The following is a 17784-nucleotide window of genomic DNA, read 5'->3' on the forward strand; positions in this document are numbered from 1 at the left end:
CAAAACTGCACATGGGAGCATGTGAGGTGGTCAGGACTAGAAGAAACGTGTGTAGTCATCTATACTGTTCTTTTTTAGCCTATATAGTAAACCACATAGTAAACTGTGGCAGGTTTGTGTGTCTACACACCTGTTTAAAGCCTAACCTTCCTTTTGCAAACAAAAGGAATTATTTCTATGCGGCGTGTTATATATGTGTGCATCAAAATGTAATTTCAAACACCATACTTCAGTAAACAGGCTATACACTTAGGATTTGTACACGCTGAGGAATAAAGACTAAAATAATGACATAGAAAATATTCTAAGTGTTGTCTTGGGGAGCATTATGAGAACATACTGTAGACAAAGATACCAAGTTGCTCACACCCGCTTAGCAAATACATGTCGAGCTTTCTGTATGCCTTGGCTATTCAAATATAAGGATTGAACGGTGGGAAAGTAGTAAGTACTATTTTATAAAGCTGTGGATGAGCACAATGTCCTTCTTGGAGTGCACCTTACTTTTTCTTGTAATGTTTAATTGAACTATTCATATTTTAGACTGCACTGTAACTTTTATCCATGTATTTTTCCTTAATGTTTATTTTATTAGCTTTTCTTTTTTAATGCTTAATGTCTTTCATTTTTTTTTGTAAAGCACTTTGAATTGCCTTGCGTTGAAAAGTGCTCTATAAATAAACTTGCCTTGCCTTGCCTTGTCTTTTAGATGTGAATGTTTCTCTGTTAAACTTGCATGCTTGTTTTTACCATTACTGCCCAATTACATAAGCAGAAATCTGATTATGCTATCACTCGTCCACTCCAGTATTTTAAGGCCTGTAGTAAACAAGACAATTATATGCCTTTCCTGAGCATCCCATTGCTGATTATTCATTGTGAAAAAGAGTGTTTCTGCCATTGTGTGGGAGCATACATTGTGAAGCGGGACCATGTGGAATGACTTGGGCCTGCTCCAGTTAGCACAGACTAGATTAAAGTCCCTCAGCAGTGTGATGGTGTGACTGGGCCGAACCTTCCCAGATCCCAGGACTCATCTCGAGCAACGCTCATAACTGATCCATGATCAAGTGTCAGGGTTGAGCGAAGCAGGCAGGACCCAAACGCAGATTTCACAGTAAATACCTTTATTTAAAGGCTACACGAAAAATACAGAACTCTTCCCCGTGAACACAGTCAGAAACAAACAAGGATCTCACAAAGACTAACAGGAAAGAACAAACCTAAAGCACACAGGACTAATCAAAGAAACAAGAGACAGATGAGGAGGGAGGAGGTAGGAGGGAGGAGGGAGGAGGGAACACAGGGCAGCAGGTGAACGTAAGCAGGTAGGAGGGAACACACAGGAAACCAAAGACAGATCTAAACAAGACAAAACACAACACAGACAGATCGTGACATCAAGACGGTTATTCTGTTTTGTTTTGAGAAGACAGCGCCTCAAAGACTCAGTAGTTCATTGGAAAAGTAAAATGAGTGAATTGGATGTTTACTGACAGCTTGAGAATGACCTGCAAACACATAAGCATGTTATACATACCATAATGTAATGTCTCGCACAGTGTTGTAGAGAGCAGGCCCAGCTGTGTCAGGTGCTGTTAGCACAGCTGTAGATAAGGACATGTTTACTGTTAACATTTGATACGGTGTTGCTAAACTTTCTTTCTGCAATGTTGAACAGTTCAAAGGTAACATATTACAGCTAAGAGAGATCATTCCTCCTCTCTTGATCAGTGCAGCAAATATATATGTCCAAACCCTTGTCACACAGAACCATGAACATTACACGACTATTGCTGACCAACGAGTTGTCAAGGGGTGAACTCAGAGGCAGGAACTCAAACTCAGACTCAGACTCAGACTCAGGTGGTATTCAAACATAAAGACTTGGACTTTAGCACAGTAACAAAACAGGGACACACAAAATCACTCTTTCGAGGAAAAACGAATAGCAATCATCAGGAGCATGAACATGGAATACGACCATGTAGTCATGAATGATAACGCACTGGCACTGGACAGGTGGGGACTAACACAATATATACACAAGGTGAGGGACACAGGTGGAGACAATCAGGGCGGGGTAAACGAACACAGGAGACACATAGGGGCGGGGAGTCCTGAAACGAGAGGGAGAATTACTTTTCACAATAAGACAGAGGGCACAGAACAAAGGGACAATACCTAACTAATTTATAAAGAATACACTTTCATGATTAGTTTCCGAGGCATGACACGAGTGATGATTGGTGTCAGTCTAATGATGCAACGATGCAGAAAACTACATTTTTTGGTGACCTATTTGTAAAGTTTGTCGTGTTTTCACTATAAACACATGAGGATTCATGCACACTCATGTTCATGTTGCTTTCTCCTCACTTAACACTTTTACATTGTTCACATTAACAGCTTATTGCATTTCTATGATTGCCCACATGTAGCCCAGCACAGGCTGCCAGGCTCAGCCTCACCATCATGACTGGCACCACAGCTGGCAAGAAGCTGGATCTCTCCAAGCTCACAGACGAGGAGGCCAGACATGTTTGGGAAGTCGTCCAGCGAGATTTCGACCTGAGGAAGAAGGAGGAGGACAGACTGGGGTATGTTCTGAAGTCACAGATATCTGCTCTCAGCAAACCCACAGAGGGCGTCCTGTGTGGTGCCTGCTGGCTTCAGGACGCGCTCATGTGTCCCTTCACTTTTTGAGGGTCAGGGTTCAAACTGATCAAACTGATTTATTTTGGGATCGGAAACATAGTTACTAACTTGTATAATGTTAAAAACTGTATATTGTTGTCCATTACTTGTATTTCATATTTATCCATAATATCCAGTGAAGACAAATAACAGTAGATGATGTCGATTTAGAGACTTTTATAGAGACAATAGATGTATACGGTCAGGTTTTTATTTTCCCTTCCAAATGTTAGCATCCTAGCATCCAAATTGGCAAGGGTTTAACATTGTTGTTGTTGATCATTTAATTCTGGAAGTTCAACCCCAACTTTGTAACATGTCTACAACTACATCAATATTGCACAATACAGACATCAAGACCCTTAAGGACAGCAATGTCCATCAACCACTATGTTGACTGCCATTACAGCATAAACGTGTGCATTGTGTGTTTTATATTATATCAGACTTGCAGTCTACAGCCTGGGAACATTTTATTTGTTTCTATATTGCGCCAGATTATGCCATGTTTTTTCAGGTTTGCCCTTTGGAGCAGATACATTCTATTTTCCTAGATGTCCCAAGGGGAATGTGCATGACAATACTTTAAAGTGATGTCATGCACGTGCAACTGTGACCAGAAATATGGGATGGGAACTATTAGCAACAGATCATAACGGCCCGTCCACACGACAGCTTCAAAAAAAGCTTGGAGCTGGGCGTGTCTGAAGCTCGACCAACAACCAATCACATGCATCTCCCGCCCCTGACACACAAGCAGCGGTTTGATTGGCTAGAGCTTGTACTGGCATAGGATGTGATTGGCTGACGCTTCCACCGAAAGCTTCAGAAGCTTCAAAAGTTGAACATTGCTCAACTTTTGCAGCCTGAAACGCCAGGAAAGTTCCGCTCTGCGTCCCACAATGCAGTTTGGTGAAAAGTGACGTCACCCCATTCAAAGTGAATGGGCAGACGCGTTGCAAACCGCTTTTGATGCTGTCGAAGCTGTAGTGTGGACGGGCCGTAAGAGACCAAGGCTGCAGCAGAAAACCCCTGGGTATATTGAATAGAAGTGATTTGATGAAAACAGCTTTTGAACTTTTCAAATACATTTACTGTAAAACAAGAAGAAAGTATAGTTGAAAAAGTATATGTGACAATATTCAAAAGCCCAACTGAATTGAAACACGATCCAGAAATGACCTACTTTAGTCTAGTCCTGAAGGCTGGCATAACTTAGTTAAACTGAATGTCTCCAACAGATGATTCAGTCATTTGCTCCTGACTCACTGAGCGACTGACCAAATGTCTCCTCGGCTGTCTTGACAGATGGATGGTTTAGATAACAGGCCGTGGGAGGAAGAGCTCTAGAGGGGACTTCCTCCTATGCGTGGGCGTGGGATGAACTCTGCACAGCAGCAGCAGCAGCTCTCGAAGATATTAGGAACAGCAAGGATTTTCCACAAAATGAAGAATGTTTGCAGTGGCACATTGTTAAAGAAACATTGTCACCAGGTTTGTGGTCTTCAGTTTTGAAACCATATCTTTGGCATTTTGACTGTTTGTCAAGATGCTGTCTGTTTGTCTGTTTGTCTGTTTGTTTGTTTGTTTGTTTGTTTGTTTGTTTGTTTGTTTGTTTGTTTGTTTGACTGACAATCTTGATTTTTACTTATTGTTTTTACTTCGGCTGTGACTTTGTGTGTGCTCAGGATGAGTTTGGCTGTGTTTCGATGTGTATCGCTAAACAAGGAAACCACACCTCCAGGGAGCTCAGCGCGATTCACAACGTCCCGACCAATCAGAGCACACTGTGCTCACAGGAGGGGGGGGGCTGGAGCTGTTGGAGCTACAACGAGCCGTTAAAGGCAGAGAGTGAAATTCAGTGAATACACGTAGTGAGTGAGTGAGTGAGTGAGTGAGTGAGTGAGTGAGTGAGTGAGTGGAGTGAGTGAGTGAGTGAGTGAGTGAGTGAGTGAGTGAGTGAGTGAGTGAGTGAGTGAGTGAGTGAGTGAGTGAGTGAGTGAGTGAGTGAGTGAGTGAGTGAGTGAGTGCAGGTGTCTTATAGAAGAGACCTTTTAATAGTCTTCTGGTATCCTCCCTGCAGTTCCCCAAGAGTCAGACTTTGCTTTTAAAGACCAGCATTTATCCGTCAATGTGCATGTTCATGCATGAAGTTTATTCTTTAAGATGCCCTACCCCAGAGGGAGGTCTTCTCCACATGGTGCCATGCAGGATTGTGCTTGTTTGTGAGCTCCCTTCACAAATAAAACACTTCCTTCTTCACTCTCCTCCACTTAAGGTGCCTTCCCTGCCGGAGTTCTCCCTCAGCTGTTTGTTCTTCATTCAAATGAGCAGCTGTTTGCTGCTGAAGCAACTTTGTTCCATTTAAGGCCTCTGCAATCTATAAATACAGACAGATCTTCATGTGGTTTACATATAAAAGTGGCACTTCTAAATCTCGTAAAACCAAATGTTAGATTAAAGAATGAAGTTGTTTATGTTTTCTTTGTTTTGCTTTAACCAGTCCACCAACATAACAGGCATTGCATCACAGTAGTACTAGATCATTGTGTGTTTGTTTGTTTTTTAAATCGTTGGAATTGAAAGATTTGGTTTATGTTATTTTGCAGTTTCATATCCTGGATTATTTCCAAAAAATGTCATATCTTTATAATATAAAAAATGTCATTCAACTATAACAGATAATAGTTGATGTGTCTTGTTGAGTGCAGTGGCATTGCACGGAACATTCATGAAGTTGCTGCTGTGGTTATTCTGGATCGATATTAATGGGATTATTTAACACATTTCCTAAATCTACAAAAAGATAATGTGAAACAAATGTGTATAGCTTATTTCCACTGCCACAGCCTTAGCTTCCTGTGAAGAGATACAATACAAAATAAAATGTTTTCGATCTATAAAACTAAATGAAGTTTAGCTGCATCAGTAGTATAACTGAATAATGTTTGCTTGACTGGATAAGGATAGGTCACAGCAGGGGCGGACTGGCAATCCTACCGGCCCACATTTGTAAGTGTTCCGGCCCAGCCCAGCGGGGTGTGGCCAGGGTTGGGTTGTAACGGAATACATGTAACGGCGTTACGTAATCAGAATACAAAAATCAAGTAACTGTATTCAGCTCGTGTTACATTTGAAAAACGAGTAATCTGATTACAGTTACTTTCGTAAACCTGAAGTGAATACATTTTGGAATACTTATTGGAATTATTGGTGGAAAGATTTCCTCACAACATGTAATATTCATTACTAAAGGTACAGCCTTGTCTGGTGCCTTGCTCAAGGGCACCACGGCAGGGCAGGAGGTGAACTGGGACCTCTCCAAGTAGAAGTCCACACTCCAAATAGGTCTGGTCGGGGACTCGAACCGGCGACCCTACGGCTCACAGTCCAAGCCCCTACTGACTGCCATAGATTTAGTCCCTAATTTTGCTCTCAAAATGGACCAGATTGATGCATTTAACTTCAACATTTGAAGGAGCATGCCCCCGGACCCCCCTAGAGGAGGTGAGGTCCATCACCTGCCCACACCCCCTGTTAAATTGTCTCACCCACATTGAGGATGCTTCGTACGTCGCCCATGTTTTATTCCATGTGTCAAGTCAGGCAAATTGGGTCAAAATGTTATTGCATCAAAGATCTGTTAATATTAAAATCACTAAATATATGCTGTAACTATTTTGCTCTCGGCAACTCAAGGGCTCAATGTGATTACTATATGAATAATTGTCCAAAATAACATTAAATGCATAGGGTTTTTTGTTAAGTAACATACTTTCGTCTCCGGCCGGCCGGTACATGCCGCGCATTAAGTGGGCCTGTCTGTCAATTAATCCCCGGGCCACTTTTTCCCCCCAGTCCGCCCCTGGGTCACAGTCATTATGAGGATTGTGTGTGTGTGTGTGTGTGTGTGTGTGTGTGTGTGTGTGTGTGTGTGTGTGTGTGTGTGTGTGTGTGTGTGTGTGTGTGTGTGTGTGTGTGTGTGTGTGTGTGTGTGTGTGTGTGTGTGTGTGTGTGTGTGTGTGTGTGTGTGTGTGTGTGTGTGTGTGTGTGTGTGTGTGTGTGTGTGTGTGTGTGTGTGTGTGTGTGTGTGTGTGTGTGTGTGTGTGTGTGTGTGTGTGTGTGTGTGTGTGTGTGTGTGTGTGTGTGTGTGTGTGTGTGTGTGTGTGTGTGTGTGTGTGTGTGTGTGTGTGTGTGAGAGACAGAGAGGATCACCATGTATGGAAACATTCAGGAGCTGCTCCGAGGTGTCTGTGTTTAAGTCTGGCTGCCGCTCCCGGATTCCTCAGCAGAAACTCTCCAGTAACTGTTCTTAATCAAATACTGAGGAAAAATAAGGATTTTGAGAACGTACTCAAGTGCGTAACGTGTAAATATAGTTACCTGTACTAATTATCAAGTAAAGCATTTTTATGACCTTATTTTCAGAATTAAAAAAATTACAATAAAAAAAAAAACAAAATATTTTCTTTAATGTTTTATTCCAGAAGTATTCACATTAATGTTTTTTCGAGCGTGTTGTGGGTGAGTGTGAAATGAGTAGCATGACTTTATGCATGTGCACAGTTTGCAGGATTGCACTTACAGTATTGTTACAACCCGCCTCCTAGGCTGTAACAAAGCAGGCAGGCGAGACGAGGGGTAAGAATACAACAATGGTTTATTCTTCATAAACAAATATCTCAATGGACCCAGCAACAGGTCCCCGAGGCTGGCACGGAGAGAGTGCCCAGAGGAGTGAGAGGGCGATGTATCCGCTTGGCTCCCCAGCAGGTGTAGCTCATCAGGCATCAGCATCGGGTCCTGTAACAGAGAGACAGAGAGACCACGGAACGCCTAGTGGTGTGGAGGGGTCGTATAAGAAGTATAGATGCATCGTTTCAAAGTTCTCAGTCTGGCATTTTGGCCGTCGCTATCTTGGACAGCTAGCCAGTTTGGTTAGCAAGTTGCATCAATAAATCATGCTTGTTCTGATGTTAATTGGATTGCTAATTTTTGCGATTTCTCTTAGACTTCTGTATCATCTTGTTGTTACTATTAGAATGAATGCAGGTTTAGGCACTTCCACCCTGTCTCAGACCCAGGGATGCCCACCGGTGCATGCCCCTGTGTCCTCATGTGGGGCATTAGAAATAACATTCAGTCATTCTGAGCACATATCATGTGCGGTGAGTATTGTTTGTGCATTTTCCGTTTTCCAGCAGCAGTTGAGGAAGTAGCCAAAGCTAGAGCAACAGACCCATTGTCTTACACCTGTAACTAGCGGTTATCTTCATAGGTGCCACAAAAGTGAACAAGGAGATTGTAACTTTTCCATTAAACTAATATCCCTCAGGTGGCCATAAATAAATACATGTAATATGGCCCTGTGTCTCGTTCGGCCAAGTGGCATCCTTACTGCCCGAACCTCCTCAACTGGCTCCTCTCAGCGCGAAGGAGCAGTGATGTTCTCCGAGTCCTTCCAGGATGGCTGACCTCTAAGGGAGAGGCCAGCCACCCAATACGGCCGGTTGTATTTACGATCTTGTTCTCTCAGTCATGACCGCACAGATCAGAAATATGAGGGAGGAGATTTGTAGCGACTGGAGCAGTTTTGCAGTCGTTTTACCGCACCATCGTGACGAAAAGGGAGCTGAGCCAGAAGGCAAAGCTCTCGATCTGCTGGTCCATCTTCGTTCCTACGCTCTCCTAAGGCACAGGTTATGGATATGTAGTGATTACAGCTTGTTCTGGCGCCCCAAGTGGCCAATAACAAATGAGTACTTAAAAGCAATAAAGAAAACAACATTTCACATTTTGACCACAAATATGCAATCTTGCATGTTAGGCAAGGCAAGTTTATTTATACAGCACCTTTCCACACAAGGCCATTCAAAGTGCTTTACACAAATGAAAAACATTAAGAGCATTAAGAAACATATTATAAAATGATATCTAGAAACTCTAATTTGAAAGCAATGATATAAAATGACATTTAAAACACTCATTTAGGCGCACCTACAGTACAGTGTGCGTGCCACAGTAATGCCGCTGCGAGGCTCCACTAGCACCCCCCCCCCCCCCCCCGTGGCTAAATGTAAGGTAAAATGGACCTTTATTAATCCCCGGATTCAAACAGCAACAGGGTAAGGGTGAAAAACAGGATAGCACAGATTCACACAGATTAATAAAATCAGAAATAAAAATAAGATCAAAGATAAAAATTAAAATAACGTACTTGAAATTCTCCAGAGCTTTTACCCATTTATTGGTAAAAAAGCCAAAAAGAACTGCAGCTAATCACATCAATTACTATAGAGTGCTGACACCACACCTCTGGTCTCTGATGTTGACCATGCTGGCCATGTTTCAGTGGCTGGAAGACTTACAGCACACATCTTATTGAGTAACTGCCCTGTGTGCCAGACCTGGGGGTTTTCATGTTTCAGAGCAGGGCAGATTTTACAGATTTTACTTTTTAATCACATCGCTAATGGCCAGCAGCTGGGGGTTATTGGATTCTCACAAAGTATACAATTCATCCTGTTGATCTGGACTATAATTTAAAAAGCATGGCCTAAAAAAATATTCTCTTCCTCGCTGGGTGTTTTGCCAAACTCCACCCACGCTGTGTCACATTTGGCTTTTGTTATCGGAGTTTTCCTCTCCACTACCGTCAGCATCTTTCAGCGCTGAGTTAGGCTGTTACTTTTCCTACCATCAGCAACAAGGCTCCAAACTTTGCTAAAGAGAATGTTCTGACATGAAGCAAACGATCAGAACTCTCCTGTGAAGAGGTGCCAAGCCACTGAGAACAGGAAATATGATTGGGTTTGGAGTTATTGATTAGAAGTCACAGGTTCTGTTAGCTGAAGACGAAGTGTTTTTGTATCCATTTGTACACTTTACTTAATATTAAAAACATATTGAGGTTAGGATTTAAACAAAGAAAAACATGCAATTTCTCTGCTGACTCAGAGTGTGGCTACCAGAAAAAGTACTGATTGATATGGAGGTAGAAAAACGAAAGGCTAGGAAACGTTTTTTGGTTTTTTTATATGATAACTTAATGTTCATGAACTAAGTAAAACTCTGACTTTAAAGTGTATTTTTGAATAACTCATGAGCAGGGCCGCCCCTCCCTACAGGCCGATCACGCAGACTGCTTGGGGCCTCACCTCGCGGAAGGGGCCTCACCTCGCGGAGGGTTATTCATTTTGTGGAGGGAGCCTCATCTGAAGCGCAAATGCGGCGCACCTACAGTGTAAGCGTGCCACAGTGTTGCCGCTGCGAGGCTCCACTAGCACCGCCCCCCCCCGTGGCTAAATACAAACACAGGCTACATTTAGAAATATATTCAGTCTGTAGATAACAAGTCATTTATAGGAACCAACACGTTTTTTCTGATCTGATGACGCAGGGAATAATAAACCAACCATTAGTGCACTCGTATATCCACCCAGACGCTCAGTTTACCACGTCAACAAGGACAAATATTTAAGACAAGATACAAACTTTTAACGAACATCGCGATCAACAGACATACGAAGACTCCTTCCAGTTTTATAAGATACAGTATTATGAATGTTACAGCAATAAGTATCTAATATATCTTGATCATTTGTTCTCACATGTAACCGCAGAACTCCTTGTTCCTGGAGAAGCACCAGTTTGTAGACTTTTCCTTTGTGACAAGGCTGATCATAATGTTAACACAAAGCTGCCAAAATGAATATGTCCATGCTAACAAGCATAACATCAACCAATCAGAAATGTCGGCCAGCATTCTGACTCACCGCATCTCTGTTTGATGGATTGCTTTATGGTTTGCTGAGCTGTAAACGTTTAAGGTGAGCAATGTGTTGGACATTTAGCTTTAAAATGTCCTCGGCTCAACAGTTGTTTGTTGAACATTTTGTGAAATGTGCTTTTTGGCTTTTGTGAAATGTGGATATGGTATGGTTAGCTTAGCATAAATACTGGAATCAGGGAGAAACAGCCTGGCTTCATCCAATGTTACATCCACCAGCAACTCTGCTGCTTTTTTATGTACCGATATATAAACAGAAACGTAAAAATGACCATTTAAGATGTTAGGAGGAGAAACGTATCGGAACACTTTATCCATGTGCTCAGTCTTTCTGCCTGCCATATAAAGTGAGCCAATGCTGATGTACATTCAAAAAGTGCTTATTACTGCAGCGATATTAACTGTGATAGAAGATACCGATAGGCAGTAGAGCTCCAGTAATCAACCCTCCTTCAATGTCTAATACCACCCTTGGTCAAAAGCTATTGCACACACTGCGGTGTTTGTTTAACTTGCCTACCAGATGGCCATATTGACTCAAGGAAGCCATGGTATTGCAAAAAGTCCTATTTATGTTGCTTGACAACACTGCTGCTGGAACAAAAATGTTCTCAATTTTGGATAAATAAAGTATCCATCCATCTATTAGAAGTCCGTACAGAACCCTGTTCTGTAATGCTGTATGGACCCATACGGTAAAAAGTGGTTTTCACTTTCTTGTGGAGTTCTGTTTATTAACTACAATAATTGATCATGGACTCAAGGATACATTCAACAATGTTTCATCAAGCAACACTCATCTCTTTCTTTCTTTCTTTGTATGTAGTTAACTGCTGTTTTTTTGTTTGTTACTTAGAGACCTAAAGACAAAGATTGAAAAAGAGGACACCAAGAGGGAGTTGTTGGGGAACCAGAGCAGTCTGAGTGAGTCTCACTGTATTCGCTGTCTGGAGCCCTTCAAGTTCCTGGTGAACAGCAGGCGTCAGTGTCTGGACTGCCAGCTGCACGTCTGCAAGTCCTGCAGCCTGTACAACAAGAAGGAGCACGGCTGGGTGTGTGACCCCTGCCGCATGGCCAGGTAGGAGAGGACAAACAACTAATGAAGCCAGTAGTTAGTATAAAAGGAAATTTGAGGAGTGCAGATCTGGATTCAGTACGTACGGGTAGGCCTGTCACGATAAGACATTTTGTTGGACGATACATTTTCCTGGAAATTATTGCGATAAACGATAATATTGTCGGCACTGTTGTAAGATCATTTTAGACCACTGACATAATGATTATATATATATATATATGTCAGGTTTGGGGAAAATAGGACCCAAGTGCAGTTAAAAAATACAAAAAAAAGGTTCGTTAACAAAAAGCGAGCTTTATTATAAAAAGCCGACGGCATGAAAAAACAAGAAACTAATTAACAGAAACAAAACCGGGGAACACAACAGATAGGAACAAACGTACATACGGGAACAGGCAGGAGACACGGACACGTATAGGTGACAGTGACATGAAATGACGACTAACAGACATGGAGCACAGGGGAAGACAAGACTAAATACACAGAAGGGTAATCACAAACGGACATCCCGGGGCAAAGCATAATCCATGGAGGGGATCTCGGGCGGATGGCCCTGGGGCAAGGCAGAGTTTGAGGAGGGGATCTCGGGCGGACGGCCCGGGGGCAAGGCAGAGTTCGAGGAGGGGGTCTCGGGCGGACGGCCCGGGGGCAAGGCAGAGTTTGAGGAGGGGGTCTCGGGCGGACGGCCCGGGGGCAAGGCAGAGTTCGAGGAGGGGGTCTCGGGCGGACAGCCCGGGGGGAAGGCACCGGAGCCGGCGGGACAGGCGTAGAAGGGATCCTGGACATGACCTGGGCTGGTGTCAATGGGACCACCAACTCAACAGGGCAAGGAGTAGGCAGGGCCCCCGGCGGAAGAGGACAAGGAGTTGTCAGGACCCCCGGCGAGACAGGTGATGGCGGGGCCTCCAACGGTACAGGACACAGGGTTGGCAGGACCCCCGGCAGAAGAGCAGCCGGCGGGACCCCCAAAGGCACAGGACATAGGGTTGGCAGGACCCCCGGCAGAAGAGTAGTCGGCGGGACCCCCAACGGGACATGGAGTTGGCAGGACCCCCAGCGGAACCTACAACGGCACTTGAGTAGGGATTGGAGAGGGGACTTGAGATGGAACTCGAGAGGTGACTCGAAAGGAGACTTGAGAGGGAACTCGAGAGGTGACTGGAGAGGACACTCGAGAGGGAACTCGAGAGGTGACTCGAAAGGAGGCTTGAGAGGTGACTCGAAAGGAGGCTCAAGAGTTGACTCGAAAGGAGGCTCGAGAGTTGACTAGAAAGGAGGCTCGAGAGTTCACTCGAAAGGAGGCTGGAGAGGGAACTCGAGAGGAGACTCGAGAGGTGACTCGAGTTGTGACTTGAGAAGGAACTTAAGAGGAGACCTGAGAAGGAACTCAAGAGGGGACCTGAGAAGGAACTTGAGAGGAGACTCGAGAGGAGAATCGAGAGGGGACTTGAGAGGGAACTGGAGTGGTGACTTGAGACGGTCGGTACGCCGACAGGACTCAGGGAGCTGGCGTCGGCCGGAGAGCCAACAGGAGACGAGGTGCTGGAGTCGGCCGGTACGCCGACAGGACACGGGGAGCTGGCGTCGGCCAAAGAGTCAACAGGTGCCGGAGTTGGGACCATGGCTGCTGGGCCCGGTACTTGAGCCGGAACTATGGCTGGAACTGGGGCCGGAACCATGGCTGTATGGGCCGGTTCTGGAGCAGGGACCATGGCTGCTGGGGCCGGCACTGGGGCCGGAACCATGACAGCTGGGGTCAGAACTGGGGCTGGAACCATGGCTGCTGGGGCCACGGCTGGAATCCTGGCCTTGCGTCTCCTATACCTCATTCACACCAACGCAACTCCGGTTCAAGCTCCGTGCTAGAGCTTTTCAGGTTCAGAACCAGTTCTTCGGTTTAGCTCTGGCTCTTTTCACACCGCCCAGAGTCCGACTGGTAATGCGTCGTTGCGTCATCGTTTGCGTTATGACGTAACCGTTTGCTTGCCTGCTTCATAAAGCCAAACCGCGCGGATGAAATCAGTTGCATTCATTTCTTATGCCTCTATCTGCAGCTTTTTTGAGTCATTTCTGTGGTTTAGTTATGTTCTTATAAAAAAGTGTACTCGTGTCAATAAAGATTTTTTTAAAACACAACTGCTTCCGAGGTCGGTCTTATTTCTTAAGGTGGACTGAACCATGAGTGTGGAGTAACGTTGTATCTTTCATTTAAATGAACTGTAACCTTCACCAAAGTATGTAACAGCTGTTCTCAAATGAACAGGTGAAGTAAAGTTTAATATTTATAGATTTATAATGAGAGGTGATCAACGTGAATGCTCAGGTTCCACCTTAACACGCAGACACGTTGCTTCACCATGAGCAGAAACCTTTACAGTCTATGGCAGAAACTCTGAAACTCTTGTTAAGTTTCTCCATCGTTGTGTACAAACTGGATAAAACACGGGCTTTTTGTTGTTGTTCAGGAGTTGATCTGTCTCTGCTCCTGCCCCCGCCTCGACGTAAGCGTGACGTATGTGGTGCTTTTGCTCTGGCCGGACAATTTGTTGGTGCTTGAAACAAACCGGATTCCGGATCTAAGAGGCTGCTCCGCTGCGGTGTGAAGAGGAAAACCTGGTGCTTTTCAAGCTCAAGCTCCGAACCGGCCCTGAAACACTGTTGGTGTGAATGAGGTACTAGAGACCTTTTGGAGGCTCCGTGGACCTCCTAAGGCAAGGCAGGATCCCAAGAAGGGATTTGAGGCTTGAAGCTGGCACTGAGGGCTGCTCGTAAACATTCTTAGCTTCTCAGGCAACAAGCTCCTAAGCCAGGGCCTGCTACACTCCAGATTGTATTTAAGCTCATAAAGCTCTTGGCTAAATTAAAAAACTGTTGGGTCCATATTGGTCTGTTCGTACTGTCAGGTTTGGGGAAAATAGGACCCAAGTGCAATTAAAAAATACAAAAAAAAGTTTCGTTAACAAAAAGCGAGCTTTATTATAAAAAGCCAAAGGCATGAAAAAACAAGAAACGAATTAACAGAAACAAAACCGGGGAACACGACAGACAGGAACAAACGTACATACGGGAACAGGCAGGAGACACGGACACGCATAGGTGACAGGGACATGAAATGACGACTAACAGACATGGAACACAGGACAAGACAAGACTAAATACACAGAAGGGTAATCACAGGACAAGACACAGCTGGGCAGGGGAGGAGAAACACAAGGGCAATTAGACACACCAGGGAAACTAACGACAGGAAGGCAAACACAGGGAGGGGGACCAGACATTATACACAGAGGAAAACATTTCAAAACAAAGGTGGAAAACATAAATCCAAAACCATGACAATATAATAATAATTCAAGTACATCCTTTCAAACAGAACTTTTTATTGAACATTCATCATTGCAAATGAAATGTGAAATAATATTAAACTATATAAATGATATATAATAAATAAAACAAATTAATTAAATTATAATAAATTAATTAAATCACACACAACCAAAACAATAAATTAAATAGACTCAGGCTGGAAAACAGAGCTCTCTCTCTCTCTCTCTCTCTCTCTCTCTCTCTCTCTCTCTCTCTCTCTCTCTCTCTCTCTCTCTCTCTCTCTCTCTCTCTCTCTCTCTCTCTCTCTCTATCTATCTATATATATCTATATATATCTATATAAAACTGCACGTTTTTTGGAAACATGATTCAATTCAACCATACCGCTTCAGCTCCATATGTTACTGTATCCTATAGTTTGCTCAGATGTGGCTGAGCTCTGCCAATGTGTGGTAAATATCATGCTATGCATCTCGCACTTAGACCAGCACTCACCATAGCAGCCAATAATGTCTTACCTTTGACAAAAGAGACATATCCAGTCCCTGTGTGTGGGACATGTGTTTTCCAAGGTATTTTCAGTTGTATTTGTGACTGATCTGTGTTTAAGTCTTTAGTTCCTATTTCCTTTACCAGGGTCCTCAAGATCGGCACTTTGGAGTGGTACCACGAAAATGTGCGTGCCCGCTTCAAGCGCTTTGGCAGTGCAAAGGTGATGAGATCACTCTTCAAGAGGTTGAGCGGGGTCCACAGTGGCTCTCAGAATTATTTAGAAGGTGAGTTTTTAGTATCAAGATGCCGTTGTCTGTGGTTTTCTGTACAGAAAAGAACCGTGAAGTTGTGTTACTAAATTGGTTTCCAGGATTCTCCCAACCTAATGCTTGTGAGAAATGATTGAAATGCTTGTGTCTGGAATGCTTTCATCCTTGATCCATTTGTGCAAATCAGTATGTGGTACAAGTCTACATGTTACACTTAATAAATGATGTCAGTGTGGCCCTTAAGCAAGAGATTAACCCCCGGCTGATGAAGCTCAGCAGTCAAAATCTGGAGTTTGTCAGGGCAGCTGCCAAGTAGGAATGTCTATATAAATGAGAAGCGGTGCAAATCAAAGGTTACAAATGTGGTACAATGTCAGACCCAAGGTCAAGGTGACTTTAAAGGGGCAACCTTAACACATTCCCATCAGCTTCACTCATTTCTTTACGAGCCCTGTGGAGGTGCTGCAGGTCAGAAGTTGAGCTGCAGAGCATTGCTGGAAGAAGGCTCCAGCTTACCATAAGAAATCCCCCATAAATGAAAGGCTTCAAGGAGATTCAACAGTTGCATTCTGCACCTCAACTGCAGAAAGAATGTATACTAACCTGTTGAATCGGCAAATCATCGCCATAACAAGTGCATCACATGTTTGTGTCAGTTTACAAGCTAAAGATATGGACCTGTTAATGCATTTATTTTTTCTGAAATACAGCATATTTTCCCAGTGGGCAACAGAATGCAGATTTGTCAAGTAAATGCGAGCAGCAAAGACTTCATTAGAATGAATGTTATAGCTTCTGCAGTCACTTGGGGCAAGGGGAGATTAGACTTTGCGCCTCATCATCATAAAATATAACATTTTCATATTTTTGAAGGCCCTCAAGATGCGCTCCACACATTTCGTGAATTTACTCCAGGTGGAACTAAAGTCATCCAAGATGGCAGAACGTCTCGTTCTGTGTCCGTATGTCTGTATGACTTGTATGATTGAGTGATTACTTCTAAGTTGTCTGGCGGACACTTTCAATTTTTCAACTGCTACATATCAAATCGTAAATGTAGTATTGTGACTTACCGGCGGAAATACCGGCTACTTGGACTATTGGAGCCTGTTCAACTCGGCAACCGGTCTACACATTGTTGATCTTGATGGGTCCAATTCTTTTTCTCATCCTAAAGGGAAGTTCCTGGCTTTTTTAATTGTGCACTGAACTGTATCTGACTGTTTTATGATCCGTACTGATCCAGTTTTTTTACTTTTAAACCAGCGATGCATCGGGTCGGGCTTCCTGTTTACATGTGACGTCACGACACGCATCGTCCCCAGCTGATCGGGTGGTTGAACATATCCGGAACGGATTTATATGGGATTAACCCTGATTTCGTTCTGCATTAACTTGTCTTGTGGCGTGGAGCTCAAGAGTCTGCTGCTTTGATCGGGATCTCCACGTTTAGCAGGATTTTAATTATGTCACTGCTTTTGGCTGTCCTATCCCTTTTAATTTGGAGCAGCACTGGGGGAAATCCCCACGGGACCGAAATATCCCGTCCATCGCTCTCAACCCTGGTATTACCAAGCTGGGGAACGTGCTCCTCTTGCAGTCCGCTGGGCACGATGTTGAGCCCACTCCCTCTGATCCTCTCTCCCGCATCTGTCAAGTGCGGATCTGTGGACTTGGCCCGTCTCATTAGCCTTATGGCTCTACAAGACAACTTTATTATTTCTTCAAGCCATGTTCGTGATTTTGTGTTAGGTTTAAACACACTGTGCAACCTAACCCTGGACCAGATTCTTGTGTTAATTTTAACACCCCTACAGATTTTAAATCAAGGTCTGGTCTTGGTCTCATCCATTTGAATGTGCGCAGTTTGATTGCTAAAATGGATATGATTGGTATTTGGGCACATTCAACCGATGCTGATATAATAGTGATATCTGAATCTTGGCTAACCAAATCGATTTCAAGCAAGGATATTTGCATTGACGGCTATAATAGGCGTCAATAGGACTGATCGGCCTAAAAAGGGTGGAGGTGGTGCAGTCTATGTTAAATCGAAGTTTCATGTAAAAAATATTCTCTCGACATCACTGACAAAATAATTGTATCTTTTGGCTCTTGACTTGGAAGTATCA

The 17784-nt window shown here is 43.8% G+C and overlaps 1 protein-coding gene across 1 annotated transcript in view; it reads left to right on the top strand.

Moving 5' to 3' along the window:
• Nucleotides 1-17784, top strand: part of mlphb (melanophilin b) — a 68180-nt gene that overhangs the window by 321 nt on the left and 50075 nt on the right. The window contains exons 2-4 of the mRNA XM_034110413.2: nt 2442-2600; nt 11343-11564; nt 15528-15667. Of these exons, the coding sequence (XP_033966304.1) occupies nt 2476-2600; nt 11343-11564; nt 15528-15667 (487 nt within the window). The 5' untranslated portion in view covers nt 2442-2475. The remainder of the gene's footprint in view (nt 1-2441; nt 2601-11342; nt 11565-15527; nt 15668-17784) is intronic.

Source organism: Pseudochaenichthys georgianus, chromosome 21 (genome assembly GCF_902827115.2).
Source record: "Pseudochaenichthys georgianus chromosome 21, fPseGeo1.2, whole genome shotgun sequence".
NCBI lineage: Eukaryota > Metazoa > Chordata > Actinopteri > Perciformes > Channichthyidae > Pseudochaenichthys > Pseudochaenichthys georgianus.